The 19,338-nt window shown below is 41.9% G+C and overlaps 1 protein-coding gene across 10 annotated transcripts in view; it reads right to left on the bottom strand.

The window, feature by feature from the left end:
• Window positions 1–4,973: 4,973 nt before the first annotated feature.
• LOC114049754 (Fc receptor-like protein 4) overlaps window positions 4,974–19,338 on the bottom strand; it is a 30,206-nt gene continuing 15,841 nt past the window's right edge. For 7 of the 10 annotated variants that reach the window (XM_027871146.1, XM_027871148.1, XM_027871145.1 and 4 more), the window contains one exon: window positions 13,601–13,720. In XM_027871146.1, the coding sequence (XP_027726947.1) occupies window positions 13,665–13,720 (56 nt within the window). In that variant the 3' untranslated portion in view covers window positions 13,601–13,664. Of the gene's footprint in view, window positions 5,013–12,347; window positions 12,821–13,600; window positions 13,721–13,780; window positions 14,036–19,338 lie in introns of those variants that run through there. The other 3 variants (XM_027871150.1, XM_027871149.1, XM_027871147.1) reach the window with 3 other exon arrangements.

The following is a 19,338-nucleotide window of genomic DNA, read 5'->3' on the forward strand; positions in this document are numbered from 1 at the left end:
AACCTAGACTAGTAAATTCCAAGACCAATGCTCTTTTTATTGAACTCTACTGCTTCCTCTCTCTTCTCCCCAGCCTTGATCTCTAAGCCACCACCTCCTTTACTCTGCCAAGGCTGCTCCTGCCTTCCCCAGCCATGGTAACATTCCCAACTCTGCTTCCGGTTTCGGTGGTTTTGTGCTGCCCTCTGCTGTTGCCTTTTTGACATAAAGATGGTTGGGATATTCTGGTGGGCCTTTCCTCAACTGCTTCCCAGCAACCAGCCCCTTCCCTAATACTTCATCCCCTTCTTGTCACAATACCACCAACTTTCTCCTATGCACATATGGATAGCGTGACAACTTATTGTCCAAATGCTTCCCGGGATAGAATAATTTCTAAAGACTGATCCTACAGGGGCTGTCTCGAATCTTAGTGGCATTTGAAAAGACCAGCTCCCTCGAGGTCCACTCAGGCTCTTAAAAAATGTGTTCCTACCCAATTTGTCTTTCTTGCTTTCTCCATTGGGGTTGGGGTGGGGGGAGAGAAGAAGAGGGGGGAGAAAAAGAATAAAGATTTGTAAATAAAATTTAAATTTATGACAGAGGAAAGAAAAAAAAAGAAGTTAGTCCCTACCCCAATAACCTTTTCTGGATCCTGTCCACTGTACCCCATTCAGCATTAACGATGAGAACTGAAGATGTAGGGTGTGCTGCCTGAATGGACCCCAAGACACAATTATAGTCCTGTAGCTTTACAAAGAATATACACTGTGGCTGGGCTTCTGTGGACTGAGGGAGAAGAATTATCCCTATCTAGGTTTCTTTGGTGGCGGGGCACTTGCCTTCAAGATGACTGTTAAATTTTCAATGTGAGAATTTATAACTTGCAAATTGGCAAATACTATATTCTGAGGCTTGCTTTATTGTTTTGTTGATTGTCTAGACTTAAGAAAGTGATGTAGAGTATATCAGTAATGCAATTAAACAAAAAAGTGTGTTGTGCACACATTTTCCCCAGAGAGATTGTTGTTAAACACTTACCAGGACATCCCTTGTTATGTCACAGTATGTTTGGAATTTTTCAGTCACCATAGACATCCATGGAAAGATGGGATCTGTGTCAATAAAGGACTTCTCAATCCATTGAATCACAGAATATCAAAGTTGGAAGAGATCTCAAAAACTATGTAGTCCAACCCCTACCCCAGTGGAATCTCACTGTAATATACCCCACAAGTAGTCAACCTGCCTCTTCTTAAAGCCCTCCAGGAAACAGGAACCAGGGATGTGCTCATAAATGTTTAACAACCCACTCTCTGAAAAAGTATATATGCACAACACAAGTTTAATTTGAATTCTTAACATTTCATCACTTACTTAAGTCTAAGGAATTAACAAAACAATAAATCAAATCTGGATTTGTAGGGTTTGCTGATTTCATAGGTATAAATGCTCACAGTGAAAATTTAACAATTGGCTTTCAACTCACGAACACCCAGGAATGTTATGGATGGGGATGGGGCTCTGTAAAGCATTGGGCATTGCTTGGAAGCATAAGTCCTAGAATCATGGGTTCTGAGTCAGAAGGTACCTCAGAAATCCCCTGGTCCAAGCCATGGGGGACATCTCTAGTCATCCTGACCTAAATCTTACCACTGGACCCAGATGGCTCTGGAGGAGAAAATCAGACTGGTGACTTTGCACAGCCTCACCTCATTTAAATCTATTTCACTTGCAAGTCCTGGCATCATCTTCCTGATGTCATGGTCCTCTTTGAGAATGAAGGACAAACAACAACAGTCCAAGCCATACCTGATTAGGAAATCCTTCCTCATCCCTGAATAGTTGAAGGGCTGTTTAAAGAACTTTAGTGATGGGCAACTCATTACTTACCAACTTTTGAATAACCATTAAAGATGGAAGTTGGGCATGGCCAGTCCTATGGGCACAGACTAGGAAAAGAATCCAGTCTTCTATGGCAGGAGGAAATTCTACCCCTCCCCCATTTGGGTTCTAGGTGGTCTACTGGAATGGGAGCCCTGAACTGCCAGGGACCAGCTTCAGGGTGGGTCTTGAAGCCAGGGCCGCTGAAAGGAAAAAAGTGGGAAGCACTGAAGAATGGTTTGGGTTTTTTTAATTAATATTTGCTTTTGACATCCCAGTGCACAAACTCCCACAAAGGAAGACTGCTAAGCCCAGGGAACTAAAAAAAGTTTTGCTTTTTGTTTTTGTCCTTATTTACCTTTTTGGTAGTTTAAAAAAAACAGAAAGAAAAAAAAACCTAGGGGCTTTAACTTGAAGAATGCAGCACTAATTTGCCCCTTGTATTTGAAATGAGTTTTGTTGTTCTTGACTTTTGGGAAACCTAGAGTTATCCCTTCTACATCATGGGGCTTTGGGGTGCAGTGCCTCTGTGATCTGGAAAATATGAATAAAGTTTTTGACCCTTCAGACCAGAGAAGAAGTCTAAATTTTTTCTTTTTCTTTTATGCAGTGTTTATAGTACCTTATTATAAAATTTGGGTTGATGTTTTACAATACTATACAAATATTTTCTGTATTTCTGAGTTTCTAAACTTTTTCTGTGTCTTCTTCTGGCCTTTGCATGTTATCTGCGGCTCCCACAAAACTCCCCCAAAATTCCCATTTAATTTCTCGTGCTGACCCGAGACATATCAAAACCCACGATGGGGAAAGTTGTGATGGGAACAGGATTATTGTAGGTGGTCCTTTCGCAGTTTTCTTCAGGTATCTGTTCCTTAAGACTTATGTGCAGGAGTATTTTGAGGAGCAGGGCCCAGTGTGTGGTGGTGCTGCCGGTTGGGGCTAGGGGTTAGGGGTTGGAGGAGGGCACTGTCAAAATCTGTCAAAGTTTACTAAAGGTATCTTACCCACGATATTATAATCGCAGCAGAACTCTGGAAAACCTGACTCTGAACTCTTTCCTTCAACTCCTAGACTTTGCTATTGTTGTTTGTCCTTCCTTCTCGAAGGGGACCATGACATCAGGAAGGTGATGGCATGACTTGCAAATGAATTGGATATAAGTGAGGGAGGGCTGTGCAAAGTCACCAGCCTCATTTTCTCCTCTGGAGCCATCTGGGTCCAGTGGAAAGATATAGATCAGGACAACTGGAGAAGGCCCCAGATGCAGCAAAGACCTTGGCCTTTTTCCCCCCTAAACTTTAGAGAGCCTTTGAAAGCAGTGCCTTCCCCCTGCAGGAACCTGGCCACCCAAGTTGTAGGACTATAGCCATTAGAGCTGGAATGGCTCTTAGAGATTGCCTGGTCTGATAGCCACTCTTATCCTATCTCCCTCCTCCTCCCCCAACACACACACACACACACACACACACACACACACACACACACACACACAATCTTGCCAGATGAGGAAATTAAGGGCCAGAGAGAACTGATTGCCAAAGGTCATGCAGTTAATTAGTAGTTAATTCTAAACCAGGTCCTCTGACTCCAAATGTAATACTCTTTCCACCACATAGAATTATAGATGTTTTTTTATTGGAAGTGATCTTAGCGCTAATTTAGTCCAAACCCCTCATTGAAGCCCAGAAAGGTGAAGCTGACATTTACATAGCATTTTATTATTTACAAAATATTTTAAATACATGATCTCATTTTCCCTTCACAAACAACTCTGTAAGATAGACAGTGTGCCTTCTGAATCTAAAACTCCGTAATTCTACCTATTTTTACAAATGAAAAAACTGAGGCTTACCTAGTCAGTGAGTCAGTGCTCTTTGTTACTATATCCTGTTGTATTTCTAGTTCTTATGAATATTATGGGAAAACTGCCAACAGTAAAGTTCCCCGGGTCTTGTCCCTTGAAAACATAGATGGGGCATAAGAAGAGCAAATGGACTGAAGGTAAATTGGATAAGGCTCCAAAGTTGAACAGGACAGTTGACTAGCTGTATGTCATTGGATAAGTCATGACCTCTCTGAACTTCACTTTTCCTATCTGTAAAATTAACATTTTCACCACATATTTCGCAAGGTTATCATGAAGACCAAATGAGATGATATATGTAAAGCACTTCACAAACCTCTAAACCCTGTATAGTTTTCAGTTTTTATTGTTGTGTTGTTATTGCTATTTATAGAAAGCATTATTATGTATTATTAGTAGTACTTAACAGCAATCTCTTTGGAGAATGTAAGGCACCGTACGGATTTAAGCCACTATTATTATGAGGCTGGATGCAGGACGAATCAGACCCTCCTCCCCTCGAGAATGTCTCTAATCTTATATCTCTCTCCATCAGTGGGGCCTCCGTTGCACTGGGCCACTGCAGCTGCGAACGGTCACTCACTGGCAGCTAAGATTCGGGGTTCTCACGGCTTCTCTGCCTACTCCCACATCCCCCTCCGGCCTGTTTCTGCCTCCTCTTTCTGTCTTCTCCTCCCTGCAAACATGCTCACCTCATCTCCCTTGACCCCAATAAGCAGGGAGCACAGTCAACGGGAACCTCTCGGCATTTTGTCACTCAGACTCAATGACCCCGTATCCCTTGTTCCCTCCCCTCCATGAATCAGACCCTTAGCGGGGTGAATTAGACAGCAGAGCTGGACTCTCGGAGGAAAGGCTATGGCTGCCTTGGTCTCTGCTGCTGGTCCTCCTTGTACAAGCTCCTTCCCTCATGTCACGACCTGTTTCTGCCTCCCTGAAGAAGAGGCCACAAAGGAATTGGAGTTGGGATTTTGTTGCAGAAACGAGCTGGTTTTGGTTCTTGTTTTTTGGAGAAGAAAAAACTCTTTAGTTGCATTTGGAATCAAAGAACCTGGGTCCAAATCCTGCTTTGTACCTGCATGAACTTGAGCAAGTCGCCTCATTTCTGTAGGTTTCAGTTTCCTCCTCGATAAAAATGCAGGGGTCTGGGGCAGCTAGGTGGTGCAATGGACAGAGCACCGGCCCTGGAGTCAGGAGGACCTGAGTTCAAATCTAGTCTCAGACCAGACACTTGGCACTTACTAGCTGTGTGACCCTGGGCAAATCACTTAACCCCAATTGCCTGAAAAAAAGAAAAAATGAAGGGGTCTGACTATATCGGCTATTGCAGCTGGAATCCCTATGACTTGATGAACTGTTTTTCAGCAACAGCCTTTACAAAGAGAAAGGCAGATTGTTTGCAATGCAAAATTTTATGATCCTCTGACTCTGTGGATGAACTTGGTTTGGAGGATCCAAGGTTAAATGTATTTCAATTCTCTCAACTCAGTTTCTCCTCTTTAGGAGAAATTAGGAGGCCATATAGGAGCTGAATAACTCAAAATGTATAAACTTTGCAGTTAACAAAGTGTTTTGCATTCATTACCTAGATTGAACTTAATAACTCTGCTGGGGAAAGTGTATGATTGTCATTATCCCCATTCTATATATGAGAAAACCAAGGGGAAGGATTCAAGCTGAAGAAAGTGAACAAGCAGGGTGGAGCAGGAGCAGGGGGAGGAGGAAAGGGGAGTTAATAAGACAAGAAAAAAGAAATTGGGTGCCGCTATCAAGGCCTAACCAGGGGAGAAACTTCAAGTGAAGGGAGGGGAGTACTGAGAGAGATTTGGCTACAAGAGTTACTAGTAAGAGTGGTGAAGGACTGAGGATCACACTTCCAGGATTTATAGAAAGCACAGACGATTTTGCAGTAGGTTGCTTAGAGCGTATGATTTTCTTTCTACTATACTTAAGTAATTTTACTCTATGTTCAAAGTGCAAGTTGGTCTCCTTCTTAGAAGAAACAATAAAGGGACTCACAAACGTCTCTTGGTTTCCAGCCTAACTAGGAGAAAAGAAATGATCCTATAAAAAGAAATGGAGGAAAGTTTATCACGTGAGAACGAAGAAACGGAAATGTCTGCTGAGGCAAAGGGGAATCCTGTCCCAGATCAGGAGGTTGGTGGTCAGAAGAATCTGACACAGAGGAGGAAGGTGAGAAGAGGGGCCCTTGAATATACGGAACTAAGAAATATGACTGTAGCACCCAGGGTCCTCTTCACATGTGGGTCCCCAGGTTTAAGGCACTTTGGGGATCAGTAACCTCTCAAAATCATAGCTAAATGAACTTTTGACAATATGTTTAATTTTCTAGGCTAGTTAAAGATTGCATTAATTCAATGATAACATCAAGCATTTATTAAGTGCCTAGTATATGCAAAGTAAGTGACAAGAAAGGGCCTTTGCATACACTCTATTACCATTCGCCACTTTACTTTCCATTGGGCCCAAGGGACACGCAGAGTGAACACTCGTGACCAGAAAATACATACACACAGAGAGCCCACATATAGAAGACAGTCATAGGGAACATGGGTCTAACACTGTAGAGACACTGATGTCCTCTGGTGACATCATTTTGCTGCTTTCTTCTGGTCATTTTTTTCTGAATTGCTGTCCCTCTTCTCTGGCTGGTGGCAGCGATTCTGCTTTGCTGAGCTACTGTTTTCTGCTGTCATCTATAGATCTTCAATTACAATGTAGTTTCTTTGTTGAGCTCCTACTGATCTCTGCTTTGACAAACCAGTCTTCAGCTGTGGTGTGGCTTCTTCTCCATAAGGAGAAGTTTCTTCCAGCTCTTTAGTTTGGACTGTTTTTAGTTTTCTTGTGATGCAAACCCCAGGTTACTGCTCATAGCCAACTTGTTGTTGTTGTTCAGTCATATCCAACTCTACATGACCCCTACATGTGCTTTTTCCCACGGAGTCTTCTTGGCAAAGATACTAGAGTGGTTTGCCACTTTTTTCTTCAGTGTGTCCTCATTTTTACAGATGAAGAACTGTGGCAAATAGGGGTTAAGTGATTTGCCCAGGGTCACATAGTTAGTAAGTGTCTGAAGCTGGGTTTGAACTCAGATCTTCCTAGCTCCAAGCCTGGTGTTTTAACCACTGCACAACCTAGCTACTCCACAGCCAGCTAACTAGGCTTAAATTTGAAGACCTCTTTCTCCTACTATCCTTGTCTGAGTTGCAATTCCAAATTCCCTTTACCTCCTACAATTTCCCGGTCAAATCACCCCCAGGAACTCCATTTAGCTAAATTTCAAAGGAATTAGGTAGAGCTGGGATGAGGAAATTCTATTTAACATCCCCAGCCTTAGTACCCAAGTGCCCCAAGTCATCACACATATCAGCTTGGGAACCAGACCGAAATGGGCCAAGTGGAGTCATTAGAGCTGGCCAACTTTTGCTCTTTTCCCCACTAGCAACCAAAACCATTGTGCTCCCTACAATGCCTTTTCCCAAAGATGGGATTGTTGGGCATTCTGAGGAAGAAGCAACTGCTTGTCCTCCAAAGAAGGACTGGTATGGACCCATGTGTGTGCCTTCAGGTAGGACATAGTCCGGTCAGAGGAAAAGAAAGTATAGTGGTGATTGATAACTCCGTTGAGAAGTTCCGGGGAAGCCTTTTATCTACCTTATAATAACATCAGAGAGGTCTGTAGTCTTGCCCATGCTGGGAATGTACTGCTTTTCACTCCTGCCTCTTAGAATCCTTTCTTTCCTTCCAAGCCAAGCTCAGGAGCTGCCTCCTCTTTGATGCCTTCCTCAACTCCCCTATTAGTACTCATTCTCTGAATTTATCTAGTCTTATTTTTACTCATTTGTAATGTATATCCTTCCTAGTAAAATACAGGCTCTTTAAAGGCAGTGATTATTTTGGTTTTGCCCTTCCCCACCTCCCCCAGTGCCTAGCAGAGTACCTTCTTGTGGGTCATTGTACAACTGTTCCCCCATTGAGGAACATCTGAGCTGCAAGGATTGGGGAGATCGTGGGTTCATAAATGTAGAGCTAGAAGGGACCTCAGACACCATATACTCCAGCCCCCCCATTTTACAAATGAGGAGACTTACAAATGATGCCCAAGGGCTGGAAGGCACTCAACCAAGCGAACACAGATAAGTTGTTCTTTCCCTTTCCCCCCTATTACAGAACAAGAATTGGAGGGCCTAGAAACAGTCAGTCCCTCTATTAAAGTAAAATTCATTGAAACTCTCAGTGTCTGTGAATGGGAAATGGATGGAAGACACATCAGGAGAAGACTACCTCCATAGCTGCCATTTGGAGAGCTGAGGGGGCCAGCCTAAGCAAGAAGACAGCTGATGTGACATTACTGTGGATAACTAGGCCACCAGAGCAGTGGAGAAGTCATGCAATCATTGGAGATGAAATGGCCTTTGGTTTGAATGAGGTCTTGGTGATGCTTGGAGAACAGAGACTGAGTCACTGGCCATCTTCAGTGTTCAATACTTGCAATGGTCCCAGCTGATGCAAAGCAGAATAATGGATGAAGCATTCCATCTGTGCTCCAAGCACAACAAGGTGCCATTCAGGGCAAGAACTATTCTCCCACCTTCCTTTTTAAGACCAGTTTTTCAGTTCTTGCCTTAGACAGCGTTGTTAAATGTTATATTTCCCAAAATAGGAAAAAAAAACAGGTTTCCCAGAAGGATGAAGGACTGGTTTCCTTGGAGGCAATGATCAAGAGGGGTAAAACATCAGAAATAGAGGGTTGGTTCTTTAAAAAATGCTTTGTCTCTTTCCTCCCTGTAAATCAGTTGGCCACAACTTCTTGGTTCCATAATAACAACATGATTAGGCATCCCACAAAGAGTACTCTAGGCTAGACCCTTAGCCTCTTACTTGTACTGTTAGGGTTAGTAAGTCAGGAGGACTTGGAGAATGATGCCAACTCCCAGCCAGATGAAAAGTGTCAGAGGAAGTAAGTCAGAGTTAATGGCTACTTCAGAAACCAGCAGACTATGGCAAGAGGTCAAACTCTATGAAATGACTCATGGAATATCGGGTTTCCCATTGTTGATAGTTCTAGGCAGGCTGTGTGGGACATGAAACCAATTCATTCTCATTCTCCCCCAACCGCTGGGTTGGACTAATCAAGATGACCTTTGGACAGCTGCTCAGGGACTTTCTGGGTGTCTGGCACTTTCCAGGAAAAGTGGCTTTACAAGCCTCTCTGACTAGCCACTAACCTGAATCCCAGGACCATAGGATCACAGATATATAGCTGCAGGTTGTCTAATTTAATGCTCTCAGTGTACTACTAAGGAAATTGAGGTCCAGAAAGATTAAATGATTTGTCCAAGGTTACTCAGCTTGTTAGTGGCAGAGTCAGGATTTAAATCCAGGTCCTTTGACACCAAATTCAGCTCTTTCTATTGCATCTCTGGAAGCCCCTTAAACACGACAAATTGACCTGGTGTGATGGCGGAGGTTGTTTGACCTTATTTGTCCTTCTTCCTTTGCATCATTCTTACTCTTCTCTTATAAAGTTCTTCAATTTTATAAACTCTCTCTGTCTTTCTCTGTCTCTCTGTCTCTCTCTCTCTGTCTTTCTGTCTGTCTGTCTGTCTCTCTCTCAACAAAATATCCTCATCTCCCCTATTTCCATTTCCCAATGTAAGCCAGCAAGTAGTGTATTTTTACTGGAAATAGTAGGGGGAAGAACTTGATATTGAGGAATCAGTAGAGCCTGGGATGGGTGGAAGGACCTGAGAGAAATCACCTAATCTTCTCTGGGCCAACCCCTAAAACCCTCCCCAATGAGGAAAACATAACCATCTTCCTATTTCTTTTGTAGCTCCACAAGGGAAGGTGCAATCTGCATTGGCAGATTCTTGGGGACTTGGGATGAAATGGCTCCTGTGAGATATAGAAATACATGACGAATATTGATAATGAGTGAGATAGTCATGGAGGGTGGCAGAAAGGTGTGATGGTCTTGTGCAGTTAGAATGGGAAGAACATAAGGATTTTAGGGAAATCAGTAGCCAAGAGCACATGGAGAGCTCTGGGTGTTTCATAGGGTGATAACTCCCTCTACGTATACTCATGACATCACTGGAACAAATATGAGCAGGAAAGGTGGTGGGTTGGTTATGTAGAATGAGTGAGGATAACAGATGGATAGCCTGAGGACAGCACTGGTATCCACAAAATATTAAAAGAATAAAAGGAAAGCTCCCAGCATGGGCATCGATCCTCTAATTAGGCTCTATAGTAAGACATGGCAAGCAATTATACAGAACAAAGTGCTAGGGTTGGGAAGAAAGGATGAAAGGATGCCCGCATAGATGAGAAGAAATTCTGAAGTCGAACCTTTCATGGCCTACACATGCTAATGGTGTAGGCTCTTTCAAGGGAAACACCAGAGAGTAAGATGATTTAAAGCTGGAGTTCATAACCTATTTTGTGTCATGCATCCCTGGTGAAGCCTATGGACCTTCTATTAAGGTTTTTAAATGCATAAAATAGAATATGTAGGATTAAGAAAAAATTATATTAAAATACAGTCAACAAAATTTTAAAATAAAAAACAAAAAAGCTCAGGGACTCCAGGTTAAAAGACCCCTCCCTGTAAAAGATACCAAAGATGCCTTCCTCACCCACCCCCATGTGCTCTTTCATCCAGTGACACTGGTCTTCTTGCTGTTCTTTGCACATGACACTCCATCACTGGACTTTGGATATTTTCACTGGCTGTCCCCCATGACTGGGATGCCCACTCTCCTTACCTCTACCTCCTAGTGTCCTTCTAGTCTCAGCTAAAGTCTCACTCTCAACAAGAAACCTTTCCTGATAGCCCTTAATTCTAGTGCCTTCTCTCTGTTATTTATCTCCTACTTATTTTAATGGTACACAGTTGTTTGCATGTGGTCTCCCCCATTAGACTGAACTCCTTGAGAGCAGAGACTGTCTTTTTCCTTTCCTTGTATCCCCACAGCTTAGTACAGCACCTGGCCAAAGGATTTTGGGCAGACTGAGAAAAATACAGAGGAAAACATCCTTTGTATGTAGAGGAAATTCTTTGGTGGGCCACAGGTTGTGCAGGACTGCTCTACGCTTTATTTTCCTCTCCTAGCTTTGCTTTCCTCATCTATAAAATGAGGCAGTTAGACTAATATATCTTTTTTAAAAAATTAATAAAGTATTTTATTTTCCCCATTACATGTTAAAACAATTTTTTAAACATTTTTTAAGTTTTGAGTTCCAAATTCTATCCTTCTTTCCCTCCTCCCTGAGACAGTAAGCAATCAGATATAGGTTATACACATGTAATCATTTAAAACATTTCCATATTGTTGTTTTGTACAAGAAGATGAAAGACAGAAAGGAAGAAAAGAAGGAAGAAAAGAGAAAAATAGCATGCTACATTCTTTATCAGACAATATCAGTTCTTTCTCTGGAGGCAGATAGCATGCTTTATCGTGAGTCCTTTGAGATTGTCTTGGATCATTGTATTGCTGAGAAGTTAAGTCGTTTACAATTCACTATGCAATATTGCTGTTACCATGTACACCGTTCTAGACCAATGTATCTTTAAGGACCCTTCTAGCTCTGAGAAGATCTGCGGACAGTAAAAGGTGCCCAGTTCATAGAGCCCGAGGACAGCAACTGGGCCTAATTCTGTTTTCCCAGCACTTAATGTATTGTGGGAAATCAGGAAACAGGAAGAATATCAGTGGCAAGTTAGGGATTCCACCTGTGAATACACTTTCTGCAAAGGAGAGGAGAATTCTAGACAGCAGAGGGAGCCCTTGGCCACGGTATTGCCCAGTCTTTCACATAGCCTCTACTTAAGTCACTCCCTTTCTATGTAGGTGGAAAATGTGGTATTATTTGAAGGCAACCAAACATCTTACTAGACCCAATTGTGTTCCACAGTGGAAAAAACCCTAGATTGGGAGTCTAGAGGCCTGGGTCCTAGTGCTAGGTCTAATCTTAGGTTTGTTAAAATTTGCTGGGTGACTTTAGAGAAGACCCTTAGGACCTCTTAGGGTGGTATGGTGGAGAGAATACTGGGCCTGGAGTCAGGAAGACTCATCTTCCTGAGTTCAAATCTGGCCTCAGACACTTACTGTGTGACCCTGGGCAAGTTACTTAAACTCTGTTTGCCTTAATCTACTAGAGAAGGAAATGACAAACTACTCCAGTATCTTTGCCAAGAAAACCCCGTGGACAGTATTAGCATGCTATAGTCCATGGGGTCATGAAGAGTTAGACACATCTGAATGACTGAACAATAACATGGTGTCCTATCCTAAGAACTCAGTAGTATTCTAAGAGACAGCTTGCTAGTTCCTTATACTCTGACACTTTTAACATCAGTAGGCTGTTTATTATTTTTGTATGTGGGTAGATCATCTATTGAAAACTCATGTTCATGAGTTCAAATCCAGCCTCAGACACCTAGTAGCTGTGTGACTCTGAGCAAGTCACTTAACCTTGTTTGCTTCAGTTTTCTCATCTGTAAAATGAACTAGAGAAGGAAATGACAAACCACTCCAGTGTCCCCACCAAGAAAACCTTAAATGGGGTCACAAAGAGTTTGACATGACTGAAAAATGACTGAACGACAACAAAAGACCAACTATGGAGAAAACCTAGAGAAAACAGTATGGCAGAGAGGAGAATGATTTACAGTGTCAGTCTGCAGAGTAGTCAAGAAGAATGAGGACTGAGAAAAGCTGATTGGATTTGGTAATTAAGAAATCATCGGTGACTTTGGATTTTAAGGTTCATATTAAGGTAATATAGTAGCATATAGATAAAGCTGTCAGGGACCTCGGAGATAATCTAATCCAATCTACTCATTTTACAAATGAGCAAACTGAGGTCCAGGGAGGTTAAATCACTTGACAAAGTTGACACAAGTACTGCACATCAGCAGATGTATTTGAACACTGGTCCTCCGCCTCCAGAGCCAGTGTGCTTTCTATTGTACCAGTCTTCTCCGAAGTGGATGAGTTCTCTGGGTGGATGGTTTTTATGTCATGAAGAATCAATACGGCATAACTGAATGAGTGCTGAACACTTTATGGGGGGCAAAAAATGCAAACAAAGTGAGTCCTTATTGTTTGGGGAATGGCAGAATAAATCATGAAATATACAGGCATACCTTATTTTACAGCACTTCCCAGATAGTGTGTGTGTGTGTGTGTGTGTGTGTGTGCGCGCGTGTGTGTGTGTGGTGGGGGGATTTGTTTTATTTTGTTTTGTTTTTACAAATTGAAGGTTTGTGGCGACCCTGCAAAGAGCACCATTTTTCCAATAGCACGTGCTCACATTGTGTCTCTCTGTCATTTTGGTAATTTACACAATATTTAAAACTTACTATTATTATTATTATTTATATCTGTCATGGCAATCTTTGATGTTACTGTTATAATTGTTTTGGGGCACCGCAAACCACACCCGTATAAGATGTTGTATGTGTTCTGACAACTCCACCAATTGCTCTCTCCCTCTCTTCAGGTCTCCCTATGTCCTGAGACACAACAATATGGAAAATGGGCCCAATAATAACCCTACAATGGCCTTTAAGTATTCAAGTGAAGTGGAGCGTCAATCGATGTAGCAAACTTCATTGTTGTCTTATTTTAAGAAGTTGTCACAGCCACCCCAACCCTCAACAATCACCATTCTGATCAGTCAGAAGCCATCAACATCAAGGCAAGACCTTCCACCAGCAAAAAGATTACAACTCGCTAAAGGCTCAGATGATGGTCAGTATTTTTTAGTAATAAAGTATTTTTTAATTAAGGTATATACTTTTTTGGACATATACAATTACACACTTAATAGACTACTGTATAGTGTAAGCATAATTTTTATGTGTATTGGGACACCAAAAATTTTTGTGTCTCATTTTATTGAACTATTTACTTTGTTGAGGTGGTCCAGAACTGAACTCACAATGTCCCCAAGATGTGCCTGCAATATAATGGAATCCATAAGAAACAATCAATATGAGGAATTCAGAGAAACATGTACAGACTTATATGAACTAATGCAGAGTGAAGTAAGCAGAAGCAAGAAGAAATAACATGCACAGAGACTATAATAGGGCAAACAACGCCACCCCCCCATGAAATCAAAGTCAATTATCATGATTGATATTGGTTATGGAGAAGAGATAAGGAAATGTACCTCCTTTCTTTCACTGGAGAGCTAAGTAAGGAATGTCACCCCTTTTAGGAAGCATGGCTCATTGGTTTAATGGGGATCTCCAAAGTCCACTTGATAAAACTGCAGGATATAAGATGCAAGAAACAGAGTTGCTGAGGCATAAGGCTTTCCCCTTTCAGAATTCAAGTTGCTGCATTGACAGGAACTAAAGGACAAGACCTTAAACCTCATTATCTCTGTTATCTATCCCTTATAGCCAGTAAGAAAGGTTCATCAAGTGGATTGGGGGGACTCAATTCATCAGGGGTCCCCTGATAAATCCCTGGCTACACAAGAAAAGGCATGTCATGGAGAAGAGGGAGGAGGAGACTATCTGGAAATGACTATGAGATTGAAACAGAAGATGTCAAATCACTAAAGCATACTTTGTCTCTTTATCTGTATATATATTATCTATATAGTATATGTTATATGTATACATATAGTATACATATACTGTTGTATATGTATATGTATACATATATAGAATTGTGTACATAGAAAAGAAAGAACATATAATAACATATAATACTGTATAATAACATTTATGTGTATTGTTGTTTGTCCTTCGTTTTCAAAAAGGACCAATGACATCACAGAGTGATGTCTTGACTTGTGCATGAACTGAATTTAAGTGAGGCAGAGTTGCACAAAGTCCCCAGTCTCATTTTCTCTTCCACAATCATTGAAGTCCAGTGGCAAGATAAAAATTAGGACAACGAGCGACAGCCCAGGATGCAGTGGATGACATTGGCACCTTTGTCGTCTGACCAAGCTCTAAGTGCTCCACAGCACCTGGTTCAGCCACCTTCATTGCTGTTGAAGCAAACTGTTCTCATCTGCCCATTCCAGTGGGGTAAATCTTCACACACTTGGGGTAGACACCTCCCAACTCACGGAGAGATTTGTGGCCTGTCTGTTGCCCTCAATCTGATTGAGCCCATCTGTCAAGATGGCTTACCGGGGTGTGGCCTGCACATGCTACAGCTTCTTGGAGCCACAGCTAAGAGTTGAATGCCAGGTGGACAATAAGGTGGATGAGCAGCCCTGAAAAGGGCTTGGCAAGCCCTCACACCAGGGGTGCTAGAACTCCTCGAACACTCATCCACTCCCCCCCACATACATGTGTGTATATACACATGTGCTTTCATACATGCAAGTGTGTATGAACATACATGTACATATATGTATATAGTTTACACACAAAATATACATATATATGTAATGTGTATATATGTGTATAGATATGTATAGATGTGTGTATATGTGTATATACATCCATACCCACCCCAAATATATATGTGTATATATGTATGTGTATATATATATGAATAATAGATCTAGAGTAGAAAGCCCTGACTCCCAAATGTATATCTGCCACTGACTGTGTGATCACTGTCAAGTTGCTTCACTACTTATTTAAGAACCTCAGTTTCCTCATCTGTAAAATGGATTCAATTTGCACCACTTACTGTGAAGGGTCATTGCGTAGAAAAAAGCTTTGCAAACCTTAAAGTGCTATACAAATGTGAGCTTGCTATTATCTTCATAGTCAAGACCAGTTCTGAGCAAAATCAAGGAATCATTAGAGTGGTTTTTTGGTGCCTTCAACTCTTGTTTCTATGCCTTTTTTTTTTTCAACATCTTGGTGGCATTCCCTACCCCATCTCCTGCTTGTCTCAAAGTACCCTAAAGCTCTCTCTTTCTGTCTGCCTTCCAAATAGACTAGGAAAGTTTCAGGAGTTCTCTCATGAAGGGGTAGGGGAAATACTTAGAAATAACTTTGTAAAAACAAAAGATATCACTTTTTTTTAAACCCCTGGTTAAAGCCCACTAGTATGGGACTCTTTCTTTTTTGGTGGTGAAGCCCCTGCTATATGTGAGGGACAGGGATGAGTTACTAAAAAGCAAGAGAGATCCAGTCTTCATGAGTCCCCTTCAAATTCCCCTTTGGTACTCTTCAAGGATGGAGTTGCTTTGAATGCTTCTGTCTTCCAACCTTGAGAGAGAGGATGGAAGAGGCTAATCCTGCTTCAGGTTGTTAAAGGAAAAGTCTCTGGGAAGACAAAATAGGAGCAGGCAGTCTCCATCATGGCCCTATTCTCAGCTTACTACACTACAGACTCCAGGGAATTTCCCTTTAGGTGAGCTTCAGGACACTCTTTGTTGAGCTGAGTTATTTAACTCCCAATGGGAGAGTACCTTCACTTTGTACTGTCTGTTTTTGCTACCAGTTTGAACAAAAAAGTTTTCTTTGCTATTTCGCTATGTGGATTTGTTGTGGAACTGGTATGTGATGAGAAAGGGGTCAAACCTTGGATGTAGATCTTGGGGTCCTCCTTCTCCCCCAAAATGACAAAGTGATCAGAAGTTCGATGGAACCTGATCATGTCCCCTAAATTAATATTTAAGGGGGGCTGATATATATACACTTCTAGCGTGGTACCCTCTCTCTTTCTGGGGAGAGTAGAGTGGTAGTCTCAGGCCCAACTTCTTGCTTTCCCTTCCTGGCAAGAACTAACACCTCTCCTGGAGAAGGGCTGAGGGGAGAAGAGGCTAGAGATGTTTATTCTGCTTCCTTTCAAGCCACACAATGGTAGCCCTTGCCTCTCCTCTATGTGTGGGGCTCTTCTCTACATTTTAAAAAATTCATTAAGCCACAACTTCCTACTCTGTAGTTTCTGCATCCTAGGTCACCCACCCTTTGCCACCCCCCTTCCTCTTCCTATCACTTCCTTCCCTACCCCAGCAACTGAACCAGTTCTTCCCCAAACAAATTAGGTAAAGCTAAGGAAATTGATGATCTGAAGTATTGTCCCAGGCAAAATCTAGTCTTATCATTGCTCCTTTTTCTCTCTCTGAAGGTGTTCAGTCAGTTAATGTATTGTTGCATTATTCCTGCCCAGAAGGGTAGGGCTCAATCCACAGCAGCCTTGGCCTTCCTCAGTTCAGCCTTCCCTCAAGCAGTCACTATTCCTGGACCACTAGCTCCTGATGAACTATCCAGTCCCTCAGCACCATCTTCTATGGCCCTGCTGCCTAGATCACCTTGGCACTGTCCTCTCCAACACTGGGTCCTGCCTTATACCAAAGTCATCCCACTCTTCATTCCCCTCTTTTCTCCTCCACCCAGTCATATTAGCTGTACTCCTAACACTAACTTTCCTTGCCTGTGTTGACCTTTCTTTACCATGCTCTGGGTAGTTTTCAACCATTCTTGACTGGAGACAGGTCTGGAGGCTACTTCCTTATAGCCTTAAATAGCCTGGAGGCTTGCCAACTGTCCTCTCAGGGCCCATAGATGCTGTCTTCTTTCTTATTAGGACCTATTATATCTCCCGAGACCAGACAAAGAGGATCTGAAACTCATTGGCACTGGAATAAATGAGTGATAATATCATGTATTCCAAGAAGACCCAAAGCCTCAAGCTAAAGGGATGACAAAGGTGGGGTTTCAGGCTTTAGTCACAGGATTATGGATGATTTGTGGAGTGGGTACAGTACTTCCCCTGAAATCACATGCTATGGAATCAATTTCATCATTTTCATCCCTGAAGTTTTATGTTTTTACAAGAGTCCAATTGTTATAACTTGTCATCTATGAAATATATCTAGGAGTACACTGGAGGTTATCAAAATACCATAACAGGGAATCTCAAAATTGGAATCTCATTAACTTTTTGGAAGCACACATAACCACCCACTCATACACTTTTAAAGTTTAATCTGCATTATTAATGTTTTCTCCATCACTTTTGTAAGTCTAGGAAATCAGCAAAACAATAAATCGAGACCTAATTCATAGAGTTTGTTAGCTTCAGAAACTTATTACCTGTGTGACTCTGAGCAAGTTACCTAGCCTTTGTCTATCTCAGTTTCCTCCACTGTGCAAAAAGAAATAATGATTGCATCTACCCCACAGAGTTGTTATGAGGATCAAATGAGATAACATTTGTAAAAGTGCCTAGAACGGTGCCTGGCATGTGTGGGTTGTTGTTGGAGGGTTGTTTTTTGGGGGGTTTTTTTGTTTTTGTTTTTGTTTTGTTGTTGCTGGTTTGGTTTTTTTTGGTGAGGCAATTGGGGTTAAGTGACTTGTCCAAAGTCACACAGCTAGTGAGTGTTATATGTCTGAGGCCAGATTTGAACTCAGGTGCTCCTGACTCCAGGGCCAGTGCTCTATCCACCGCGCCACCTAGCTGCCCCTATGTGTTGTTATTGAGTCTTTTCAATTATGTCCAACTCTTCCTGACCCCATTTGGGGTTTTCTTGGCAAAGATACTAGAATGGTTTGCCATTTCCTTCTCCAGCTCATTTTACATATAAAGAAACTGAGGCAAACAGGGTTAAGTAACTTGCACACAGCTATTAAGTGTCTGAGGCTAGATTTGAACGTAGGAAGATGAGTCTTCCTGACTCCAGGTTTGGCACTCTGTCCATGGTGCCACTTATTTATAAAGATAAATTCATTTTCTTTCCACCCAAACCCTCCTCTCTGCCAAACTTAACTCCTTCCATTTTTTCCAGTCTCTTAGGTTGTAACTGTGGTATTTTTTAAACTACTCCTCCCTCTCCCTATATCCAACTAATCACTACATCCTGCTGTTTCTACCTCCACAGCATCTCTCATTTCTGATCTCCTCTCTCTACTCACAGGGTTACCACCTTGGTTCAGGACCTTTTTATCTCTTGCCTAGATGACTTCCCAATTGGGTTCCTTGCCTTAAGTCTCTCCCCACTCCAATCCATCCTCCACACAGCTGCCAAAGTGATAAAGTGATCTTCTGTGAGCACAGATATGACAATGCCCCTCTCTTAATAAGTTCTAGTGGTTCCCTATTGACTCTAGGGTAATACCAAACAGGCTTGGCCTTCTCAGATCTGGAAAGGAACTCTAAAGGCCCTTCCAGATCTAAAACTATGACTCTATTATTGAATGATAACTATTATGATTGAAGGAGGAACTTAGTTTTCTTTTCTCATTTTCTCCCAGTGCCTAGCACATTGGGAAGAACTTAGTAAGTATTTGTGAATATTTCTAAATATTTGTGAAAGAATAAGAATGAAAAGGAAGGGAAGGGAGGGCATAGATAGGCAGAAAATGAGGAAAGAACACTTCAGGGAGAAAGACTAGCTTAGGCAAAGTTGTAGAGATTAGTCTGACAAAAGCAGAGGTTTTATATTGGGGATAAATAGGGATAAAGCTGAAGAGGTAGATTGGATCCAGACTTTCCTCACTGAGGATTTTGTCCTATATGTAATGGAACCACTGAAGGTTTTTTTGAGGAGTTAGTAGTGAATATTGTTTGGGGGAGATTAACCCAATATTAGTGTATAGGGTGGATTGGAGGAGGAAGTGATTGGAGAGGCAAAAAGACCATTTAGGA

The sequence above is a fragment of the Vombatus ursinus genome, unplaced genomic scaffold (assembly GCF_900497805.2).
Source record: "Vombatus ursinus unplaced genomic scaffold, bare-nosed wombat genome assembly UNPS02014798.1, whole genome shotgun sequence".
In the NCBI taxonomy this organism is placed as follows: Eukaryota; Metazoa; Chordata; class Mammalia; order Diprotodontia; family Vombatidae; genus Vombatus; species Vombatus ursinus.